This window comes from Hyaena hyaena, unplaced genomic scaffold (genome assembly GCF_003009895.1).
Source record: "Hyaena hyaena isolate Hyena2069 unplaced genomic scaffold, ASM300989v1 scaffold_269, whole genome shotgun sequence".
NCBI lineage: Eukaryota > Metazoa > Chordata > Mammalia > Carnivora > Hyaenidae > Hyaena > Hyaena hyaena.
The window spans coordinates 1,823,411-1,835,286 of record NW_024080896.1 but is presented as its reverse complement, the minus strand read 5'-3'; the positions used below and the strand labels follow the sequence as shown (position 1 = coordinate 1,835,286).

The 11,876-nt window shown below is 41.8% G+C and overlaps 1 protein-coding gene across 1 annotated transcript in view; it reads right to left on the bottom strand.

Moving 5' to 3' along the window:
- The window catches only part of FANCC (FA complementation group C), a 162,825-nt gene that overhangs the window by 39,780 nt on the left and 111,169 nt on the right, over positions 1-11,876 (bottom strand). Inside the window, exon 7 of the mRNA XM_039245701.1 lies at positions 3,181-3,337. Within this exon, the coding sequence (XP_039101632.1) occupies positions 3,181-3,337 (157 nt within the window). The remainder of the gene's footprint in view (positions 1-3,180; positions 3,338-11,876) is intronic.

Below are 11,876 nucleotides of genomic sequence, written 5' to 3'. Positions count from 1 at the left end.
AAAAAAAAAAAAAAAAAAAAAAAAAAAAAAAAAAAAAAAGTGCATTTGTTGTGGTAAGCACAGGGTGATGTATAGAAGTGTGTACACCTGAAACTAATATAATAGTGTCTATTAACTACCTAGAATTAAAATAGAGACTTAAGGGGTAGCTGGGGAGCTCAGTCGGATAAGTGTCCTGCTTTGGTTCAGGTGGTGATCTCGCAGTTCGTGGGTTCGAGCCCCAGGTCGGGTTCTGGGCTGACAGCTCTGGGCCTGGAGCCTGCTTTGGATTCTGTGTCTCCCTCTGTCTCTGCTCCTCCCTCTCCCAGAAATAAGCAAACATTAAAAAAAAATTTTAATAAAAACTTAAAATAGTAAAAAAATGGACAAGGAGAAGGAGAAGGAGAAGAAGAAGAGAAAATTTCAAGTTTTCAAGTCACCGAGAGGCCAAAGAACATTTGGGGAGATCATTTCCCTTTGTTCAATCTGTACCACACTTTTATCTTTTGTTTTTGCAGCATCCTGTAACTATAGAATTTCCAGGGCTATTTCTGGACAGTCCCAAGAGATGGAAACATAATTAACAGTGCTCCATATAAAATACAAGTTATGTAGACCATCACACTTTAATTACTCTCAGAATCCAACTCTAATGTAATAGGCATCGAGTTTCTTCTGGAGGCAAACACAGCAGGCCCCTGCTAGCAGAGTCTCGAGATCTCTCTGATACTTCTGCACGGCCTTGTCACTGCCCCTAGATACCGTGCTGTGATAAACGAATCAGATGATGCAATTAGGAAGCGGGTTCTTCAGGTTACCCTTCTAATCACGCAGTCACGTCACAGCCATCTCCCAGCCTGCCTGGTTTTCTGGCATTGCAGCCCCAGGATGCCTGAGGAGAACAGCCCACGCCAACCAGGGACTTGCAATTCTGCACTGTAATTACCTCCTTGCACCATAAGGCATAGAGAGGTCACATCCTGCCAATGCCACAATAAATTAAACCAAATAACACCCTCTGGAATCCTCCTTTGACCGTAATGGAAGCTCTGAATCCCTACACACATGATCCTGATAAATACTTTTGTAGATCAACAGCCTTCGGAGCTGTGTGCCTAGGGGAGACCAAACTATAAGTTGGAGACTGGGGGCTGTGTAGTGCAATGTTCAGTGGGGTTGCCTGCTTCCTGCGCCTCAAGCCTGAGAGCCCCAGGTAGAAAGGACATGGGGGAGGTTCAGAGAAGAACCCCAGGACCAATGAAAGGCCGCAGAATCCAACCAACTCAGAAAGTCGACAGAACTGGAATTTCTCTACAGGGAGAGGACCTGAAGAAAATTTAATAAGGACCTGATAGCAAGGAAATTACTCAGGTACTGTATTTTGCCACAGAAAAAGGACTAGAGAAAATTAAATTATACCATGCACATTTACGTTAAAAATAAGAAATAGAGATTTACCTGATAATAAAAGTAATGTTTGAAATGGGCTGTATAAACAAAAGCCTTTGTTCATTTTGAATTTTACTATAATTATTATTATGTAAGGTGCATTCTCATTTCTCACCTTACTATGCAACTCTTTTGAATGGTGAGGTCAAGCAGTAATTTTCCAGAAAAAAAATCCTCTGCTGCTCTCTCAGTCTTTTGTCCCTATCTTCCTTCCTTCCTTTTTTTTTTTTTAGGTCAAACATTGTAAACTTCCAAATCAGCTGGGTTCAATTTGTGCCACTTAACTTGAAGGTCCATGGCCAATGGTGACTATAGCACCATCCACAGTCACCTGGGAGGCCCCAGAACGTGAAGGCAGAGAGGAGCCTGTGGAATAAGAGAGAAAGCCTGGACACTTACATTTGAGAGCGGGGAGATACCTACAAGGAACAACAGACATAGGAAGAAGGCAACTGGTTCAATTAGGATTCCCTAATACAGCCTCCAATTTGAAAGAGAAAGAAAACAGCAAGTTCCAAAACGGAATTATAAAAAAAAGAAGGTGTCTGGGAGGTGGGCATTGTGGAAACTCAGCCAACCTCAGAGCTCCCTTCTTCCCAAGTCTCAGCTCAAGTCGGGAGGTGAACATGTTCTCCTGCCCAGTCCTGGCCCCCAACTCAAGATCTGACTTCACCATCTCTGAACTAATTTTCTCCATCTGTACAGTAAGAAGGAAATCTCTGTGCCCTATCTTCCTCAGGTTATGAAAGCTAATAAGAAAGCATGTTAAAAACCACTGGGGTTCTAGTAAAACAGATGCCCAGGGAGCACGGTACTTCCCGTAGTTTTTGACTTGTTTTTTCAGGGCGCGTTGGTCTTTATTCCTGCTCTTAGAAAAATGCACATAAATTCCACAGAGTTGCCTCCTACAAAAGGAAAACAGCAGCCCCCCTCAGGTTCTGGGAGCTGCCTGTGAGCCCTGCCGCCTGACACTGGATTAGGCAATGAGGCCATTCCATTTGTCCCAACGAGCCTCCAAATTCCCAGGTCAGAGAAGTCCCAAGTACAAGGGAGGACAGGCGAGCCACCACATGGGGGTAGAGTTCAAGGCTGGAAGGCTTACACCAAAAGAAAACTTACAGAATTCTTACTTGTTTTGTTGCTTTAACCTTTCTTCTAGGGTTTTGTTTTATTCCTCCTCTCATTCGTAAGATCTTCATTTTTTAAAACTAACTTTTCATATGGAAATAAGAAATATTGTTCTTTTAATATAGTTTATTATTTTTGAGACAGAGAGAGACAGAACAAGAGTGGGGGAGGGGCAGAGAGAGAGGGAGACACAGAATCTGAAACAGGCTCCACACTCTCAGCTGTCAGCACAGAACCTGATGCAGGGCTCGAACCCACAAACCGTGAGATCATGACCTGAGCCAAATTCGGACACTTAACCGACTGAGTCACCAGATACACTGTTTTAATTTTTTAAAATGTTTTTATATTGTTTTAAAACAGTGTGCCCTAGTATCAATTCTGTGAATATGTAATAGAAGGTGCACCAGTCAAGTAAATCTCAAAGCCCCCGTTTTCAATAAATGCTCCAAGTATGCAGAAAAGCCCAACCATTGGTATTTCTACAACAAAATGCCTATACATTATTTTAAAAGGTGCCAATTGCTCTCTTGTTTACATTTCCCCTTGCTTTGAGAAAAAGAGATGATACCAAGCATCCTCTTTAAGTAAGGACTTTTCTCCTCATCAAAGCCCAGCACGTACCAGCAATGAATTTTTCAAAAAGCATTCAATCCTTCTCAGGAAATTTCTCTCACTGGAGATTAGCTTTTCAAAAAGATGCAGTGTTGCTTTTTCAAGGCTGGGAAGGTGCCGAAGCCAGAGGCAGATGACAGCTGATGTGGGGAGAGAAATCTTCTTCCTTTCAGCAAAAATAAACAAAATTTTAAATAGAAATCGGTTACTGAGAAAATAAGACTGAGAGAGATCAAAACGCAGTCACAAATCCAGTTTGTGAATCTTTTCATCATGGTCAGCAGCAGTTAATATTTATAGTATCCATGAATATTCACCAAGTGTCCATTTGCAAAATAATGTGAATTTGCTTCCAATTCAACTCACGAAATTAGAGAAATGCTCAAAGAAAATAATGCTTTCAAAAAGGACAAATATCAGTGATGGAAGAAAGAGTGATAAAAGAAAAGATGGAAAAAGGCCTTGAGGTATACAGTCCCTAATTTAAGAAAGTTATGTTTGGAAGACATTTGTTGGGATGAGCACTGGGTGTTATATGTAGGGTATGAATCACTGGATTCTACTCCTGAAATCATTATTGCACTATATGCTAACTAACTTGGATGTAAATTAAAAAACAACTTATATTTGAAAGTACATCATAAGGATTTAAAGTGTGTATAATCAGATCTGGGTTTGAGTCCCAGGGCTACCATTGACTAACTGGATGGCTTTTGGGAAAATTACTTCACCTCCAAACCTCAGTTTACTCATCTATAAAATGGGCCCATCTCCCTAATAGTGTTCTGAGAAGTATCAAATGCAGTAATTATATATGTATAGAGATTAGCACAGTGCTTGACATCTAGTAAATGTTCAGTAACTATATTTATAAATCTGTTGCTTGCAAGTTAAAAAAGGTCTTTTCCTCTAGTAACAATTTCATATATGGTGGTTATGACCTGGTAGATCTGGTGTCGATTCCTACCGTGATACTCTGGGCCCCAAACATTTTGTGGAGCTGCGTTTCCACAGGAGAAGGTATGTGGAGGTTCCTCCTGTGTCAGGTCAGTGAGTCAGGGGCTCTGCCTCCTGGGAGGTAGAGTTAAGGGGACACCTGTCAAACTCTGAGCCACTGGTGGCCGTCCCCACAGTGAACACTGGGCGTGTTCTGGTCTGATAAGACTTCTCTTTCCTCCTTCAGCCCTGCTTTCCCAAGCGAGGCCTCCCGCCTCTGCACCTGCAGCACCACAGACAGCAGAGCGCTTTCCAGGTTCTGCCAGAGGTGTTTACTGCCTTGAGTAAGACAAACAAAAGCTGAGGGCACAGAGGCTCCCTATTACCCCAAAACCCCCTCAGGTCCTTCCTTTCACCATGGCTTCTGGGCCATTTCTCTGCAGGAGCTGGCCTGAAGCCCAGGGAATGGGGGCCGGGGCAGGAAATGAATAGGAGGAGTCACAGTGCAATTTCTCATGATTTCTCTTTTTTCTTCTCCCTCAGCACAACTCCTGCAGACCTTTGTCATGGATTGACTCTGGGGCAAGGCTAGACAAAGCTGAAGAGTTGCAAGGACTCTCACAGAAGCAGACAGAGGGCAGGATAAAGGGCGGGAGGGAGGCCCCCTTCTAACTCTTTCTGATCTTACATTCTTACCCCGAGCTTCAACACTTCTGGGAAGTCCTGTTGGGCTCCCTTCCCCCACCTCCCCACACCTGGCAAAGTACAACTGCCATGGTACCCCCACCCCTGCATCACCTGGCACATCTGGGGGCCACACTATGGATGCCACCAGTGCTCTAGGCTGCAATTCTCATGCCACCTCCCCTATTATACTCAATGGCAAGGAGCTGGTGGTCATTCATTCAAGGAAGATGATGGAGCACTTCCTGTGTGCCAGGTACAGTCCAGAAAACTGGGAACAAAACAGACCCAGTGTATACCCCTAGTGCTCGGAGCCCGATGGGAGGTACACATCACACACACACACACCAAAAACTGAGAAAAAGGCAATTAACGAGAAGGACAGGCTGAGGTAAAAGAGAATAAGAGAAGGGTCTCAGTTTAGATTGGGTGGTCAGGGACTGCCTCTCCAGCTGATGTGTGATTAGCTGTGAAGAGTCGCCAGAAGGGCATTCCAGCTGAGGGAAGGGCAGCTGTGATGGTCCTGAGACAGGGAACAAGGACAGAAGAAGAGAGAAGCCCCAGAGTGCAAAGGTGACGTGGCCTGTGATGAGGCGGTACCGTAGGAAGGTAAGGCTCTGGGATTCTTATTCAGTGATTATTCTGGCCTGAAGACTTTACACAGAGGAGTGTCAAAGATCACTCCAGTTGCAGCACAGAGAACAGAGTGTGGGACTAGAATGGGTGTGGGAGCCAAGGGGGAGCTGGTAGCTGGCATGACCCAGGTGGCAGTGGAGAAGTGAAGAGTATCTAGAGTATCTAGAATGTATTTTAGTAGTAACATCAAGAGGAACTGACAATGAATTTGATGAGAGGTGGTGAAGGTGAAGTAGCGATCAAGGTTGTCCTAGGTTTCCTGAGCAACGAGGTGGATGGGCCTATCATTTACTCCGATGGAAAGAAGGAAAGAGAAGGGTGTGAAGGGTTTATTAAAAGTTTTGTTTGGGGTGTACAAATTTAATTTTTTTAAATGTTTATTTTTGAGAGAGAGAGAGAGAAACAGAGTGTGAGCATGGGAGGAGCAGAGAGAGGGAGACACAGAATCTGAAGCAGGCTCTAGGCTCCAACCTGTCAGCACAGAACCCATCATGGGGCTCAAACTTGCCAACTGGGAGACCATGACCTGAGCTGAAGTTGGATGCTTAACTGCCACCCAGGGGCCCATTTTTTAAAATTTATTTTTTAATGGAGTGTACAAATTTAGAATATCTGAGGAGCGCTCAAAAAGCGGGATAAAGTAAGTCCTTGAATATCCAAGTTCAAAGTTCTGGGGAGATGTCTGGGCTGAAGATATATATATTAAGGAACCATACTGTCAAACAGCATGGAGTGACACAAGAGAGAACTCCAAAGGAATGAGGTCTCTGTGGAGGGAGAAGAGGGCCCAGGTCTGTGCCCTGAGTAGTGACAACAGGTAGATGAGGAAGAAGAGTTGTAGATGGAGGAGGTAGGAAATACATAAGCAGAGAACAATTGTCACCCAGTAAGAGAAGGAAGGTCTGGCTCTGACCAGCACTGCTAAGACAGACTAAGGACGTGGAGAGGGAAACAGATGCACAGCACTCAACAGGCCCTTCGTGACCTCCCCAAGGACATGGTTTTGACAGACAGAAGCCAAGAGCAGTCAATGAGACAGGATGGAAGTGCAGCCATTACTGGTGCCAGGTCTTCAGAGGGAGCCCACACCAGGAGGCCACACAGGCGTGTAGTATGCAGGACAGCAGAGCTGACTGGTAAGCCAAATGCAGAGGAACAGAAGAGGCTCAAAGCCATTTATTAAGTGCTTACTTGAAACCATGTTAACCATTTTACTTGTATTTTAATCTACAAAACAGGTACCGTTATTATCCTTGTTTTGCAGAGAAGGCAACTGAGGTCAGAGAAAGACCAAGGACTCACAGCTACAATTTGAACCCAGAAGGTTTGATGCTGGCGCTGGTTGTCCACCTAAGATTATCCACGAGTCTCTCCACTCTGCAGACTGGAGAGTTAGAGGTGCTGCTTGGAAGAGGGGCCTGGGCCCAGGAGAGCGAGGAGATGGACTTCCCACATAAGCCAGATGCCCTGGTGCCTGGACCTGTGTTCACTCCCTTCGGTATTTAGGAAGTCTTTTCAAACTCTAGGTTGTCAGCCAGTTTTAGTCACATTGGTAGACCCTCAGGAGGGGTTTCCATCCAGCTTTCTAAAGTAGAATACTACTGGGCAGGGGCAAAGGGTATCGTAGCCTGTGTCATGGAGTCAGAAAGCCCCCAAGAGGCAGGAAACTCTGAGGTGCAGAGGGAACATGGCTGCTCCGTGTCTCCTCCCTTCCCAAGCAGCAGGGATATCTTTTGATATTCTTATATGAAATAATGATGTACATCATTAGAGAAGCTTCTCACTTGAGTAACAGTTTTCAGGCACCACCATTCCTAGGCCCTCAGAGCAGCTGTGCGCATTAAATGTGATTTTTACCATTAGGTCACAGAGGCACGAGCTGTTGGGAATGAGCAGTAGGTAAATGTGAACAAATATAACAAGGAAGCTAGTGTAAAATGGTGGTGCCATCGAATATCTGAAATAAAAGATATTGCTTACTTAAAAATTTGTAGAAGATCCGCAAAATTACACATTCAAGTCAGTAAATACATACTACTTTTGTTCTATTCTCACAGCTTAAAAAATGTGTATATTAACAATTATCTTTTATTACCTGTGATTCAGAGTATACTGTATTATTTGCTGTGAATGACTAAATTTATGGACCCATGTTTAATATTTGAACAAAACAATCTATTTTGCCCACAAAACACCAGAAACATAACTTTGTAATCAATACTGGATGGAGAAATCACCAAAGCAATATGATCTTAATATACTTGCATAACAGAATTTGACTGGACCAACACATTCAGATTATATAAAAAGTTCTAAAAGTGTACCAGGTTAGTTTTGAAATAAAAAAGGCAAATTACATTATATGTCACTTATATCTCAATGAAACCAGGGGGGAAAGGCAAATTACCAAAGAAGAAATGCAAAAGGCCAATAAATATATGCAGATTTCAACCTTATTAATAGTAAAGAAAGGTAACTGAACACAGCTATCATTTTCATCCTCACACATCAGTAAAGTTTTGAAGAATGACAACATCCAGTGCTAAAGCAGGTACAGGGGACATATGTTCTTAGAGGTGAGACAGGGTATGGTTTTGTTCCTTCAGTTGTGTCATACCCCATGATGAACTGTAAAACAGACATCTTCCTGGCCTTCATAACCATACTTTTGTGACCCTGCCTGGCAGAAATAAACGCATCAGTGGGAGGACATTCACTGCAGCAGTACTATAAAAACAAAATTAAAAACAATTTGAATGCATCCATTGACAAGCAGCTGAATAAATTAAGGTCCATTTATATCAGGGAATATGTTTCTTTTTTATAAAAATGAGCTGGAACCGTATCCCGTGACGGCTATACAAGATATATTGGTTAAAACACAGGTTCTAGAGCCATGTGTAGGGTGTGATGCTGTTTTTATTTTTTGTTTATTACACTAGTTAAAAAAAGAGAAAAATTGTTTTATACAGATTTCTATGTCTACAAGAGTATAAGGTATGGTTATCAGAAGTACTGGAGGGTGATAATAAGGGAATAATTAACATTTTCTGCATATACATCTGTATTGTATTGTTTGACTAGATAAAATGAATATACATTTCTGTGGAAATTTAAAAAGCCAATAAAGTAACAAAAGATAAAAATGTTTTAACGGACACTGAAAAGTTTCATTCTATTGAACGTGTGTTAGTCATAGAAACATTAAGACTGTCCTTTTCCTACTCGACTTAATCCATCTACCCAGCCTGGACACTGATCAAAATAATGGATTCAAGAAAAAAAGGATAAGCTAAAAATTTGGCTCTCTCAGATTTCTAGCTAATAATCGTGGGACATTTTTTGCATTATAGCTATGTTTTAGGAAAATGAGATTGGGTGTTTGGGACTTATGTGTAGTACATTATAATTTTCTGATTTAAAGTAGGAGGAACAGGCTTGCAGTCAGTGCTTTCATGTAGAACATCTGAGTCTTAGTAATAATTTCTGACACAAAGCAGGGAAGCCTGACAGGGCACTCTGCTGTGTCCAACATCTGCTAGTAGAGTCTTCTGGATAGATGGGTCCTTGGCATTTAGAAAACTATACTTTGTTTCTCCAAAATACCAAGGCTGTTGTTTGCCCCATCTCTTCCAAAAAGAGGCAGTATAATAATGAAATTAGTTCAGGTGCTTATTAAATAACTTTGACTCCAACTGTTTTTTTAATAACTGTAATAAAAATAGAACGTGGAATTCAATTCTCTGTAAGAACACTTCCTAATGAGGGCAGTGCCTGTTGGCAGGGAATGTCAGAGAGGCAAAGGGAAGGAAGAAGATTCCTCACTCAAGATAAACACAGGCAGTATAGGCAGTATTCACCTTTCCAAACCAGAAAGAGATCAGGGCCCTTTGGGTTGCTGGAGAAGCTCATAAAAACTGGGGTCAGCTTTTCTCGATAACTACTTAATTCCAAGGCACTAGAAAGTATTCATTCCCTAAGGTGTATTTCCATGAAAAATTGATCTAAGAAGCATGCTAAATTTGAGGACTGTACCATCATCACCACTTACATGTGCAGAGAGATTACTTTTCAAAGCAGACAGCCAGCAACACCAAGCAAAGGAAATGTCCAAACCCAAAACATACTGGAATGTCTATTACAAATCAATATCAGCAGGTTTTAATTTGAAAAGTAAACTTTTTCGATGACAAATTTTGTTCTCCTATTAATGTTTTCTTAAAAAAAAAAAAGGCTCTCAGGGAATCTCAATAAATAAATAAATAAAGAGAAATGAGAGTTTTAGTTACTACGATGCTTCTTCACTACCTTTCTTTCTGTGGTATTACACTAGCCTTTCTTCATTTATATATATTCATCTATATTATTCGACAACACTTAAAGCCTGAGTTTTCTTATCTGAGCTGAAAAAGCACAAAACTAGAAGCCTGGATGAAGGTCAGTCTTTTCTTGTAATTTATTTTATTTTCTTGGTAAGTACTTTTGGAGTCAGTATTAGCTCTTTCAGCAACAGGATTTAAAAAAGTTTTTTTTTTAAGTTTATTTATTTAGTTTTTGAGAGAGAGTAGGGGAGGGGCAGAGAGAGAGACAGAAAGAGACAGAGAATCCCAAGCGGGCTCCACACTAACAGCACTGAGCTTGACACAGGGCTTAATCTCCTAACCTTGAGATCATGACTTGAGTCTTGACATGATCAAGAGTCAGACGCTTAACTGACTAAGCCATCCAGGTGCCACTAAAAATTTTTTAATAGGGAATAAAATCTATTTCTTTTTTGTATAGTTTAGCAGCTGGAATTTAGCTTACATTTGGCCTTCGCTCTATATTTCCATTAGAAGGGAAAGATACAAGCTTGAGGAAAAACTAATAAAATGTTATCAAAACTTATATAATTATTAAAGTCAACAATAATAATAGCAACATGTAAACAGTTACTGAGCATTTATTCTGGGTACCAGGCACCATGCTAAACATATTACAGGCATGAGATTCATTTAAAAACACCCCAGTGTGTCTGGGATAGGTCTATGCCTGTTATCCCACCAGAGTTATAAAAGGCACCATGCCTTTGAACTCTCCAAAGGGTTTTGGTCTAGATTATGAACTGTATGATTACCCTTTTTGACATTCCCAGTCACACCATGAGGCCAATTGGTTGGTCAGTCCTGCATCCATTCTTCCTTTCATTTGTTCAACTGACTCATTCATTCTAGTATGTAGGGAAAAACCTCTCCATCCGGTCACCAAACTTCTCAATATTTTTGAAGCCATGGATTTAAGATCTACCTGAGAGATGATGTCATACTGAGTTATTTACACTCCACAGACGTGTGGAAGGATTTCAGCAGTCCTCCCAGAAAGGTTTTTTGCAGCCTGCAGCCTGCAGGGGGCTGTGATGGCAACAACACCAGGGACAGACTTGAGAAGTTAAGTTTGATTTTTAGGCCAAGAATTAAAAATTTCTTCTAGGTTATCTAAACCACAGAGAGGGGCAAGCATCTGCTGTTTAAAAGAACACAGGCAGACCATTTCTGCAAATACATGACTGTATTTGGAAGCCAAGGCCAATGGTAAAAGAGATGAAATTCCACTGGTGTACTGTGGTAGACAAATAGTTGGAAGTCTAAACACAGGGCAGGGTGCACTGGTCAAAGAAAGTATGCAGTTTCTAAATGACCACACAGTGCATGTGGGGAGCTGTTCAAGGGGTGGGGGGGAGAAGAGTTGGGTGTGGGGGTGGTAATCTGCACTGACAGATTGAATCAGTCTCCCCATGTCAACATGTGGCTGGGATGCTCAGTCCATGGGAAAGTGTCCATGGAAAGGCTCCAGCCCTTACGCCACTGCCTGGGGAACTTGCTGAGCTGAAGCCATAGGAATTGGACAAGTTGAAGGCCACCCAGCATTTCTGGACTCTCTGTCCCCTATGGATTAGCAGACACAATTTTCCAAACCAAATAAATTTTATTAGTTGCTGAGGAAGAACATGCTATCAGAAGTAAAATAAACAGCAAAGAAGTTCAGGCCTACTCATGAAGCCACTGCCCTCAGTTTTTGGTCTAAGCACTGCGGGTGGAGAAAACAGCAAAGTAGCTATTTTCTGAGCACATCTCTTCCTCACCAGTAATTTCTGAAACAGCTTTGAGAGGTTTCACAAGGGATACCTAGAGGCATTCTCCACCCATTTCCCTTTAATTAAATTCTTGCTGAAAAAGGCTGGAAGTGTAAGTTGCTAAGACCCTATAATTTGATGAAATGTTATTACTAAATAAATCAGAAATTGTGCTGCAATGGTGAAAGACAAAGAGCATTTTACTTAAAAATAAATACTCTGAGAAACTGCTCTGAAGTGTTAAAAATGAAAGCTGTGGGGTAAGCCACTGGAGCCTGAAGTATGTACTCAGGTAAATGGTATGAAGGGCACACACATGTGGAGCACATTTATCACA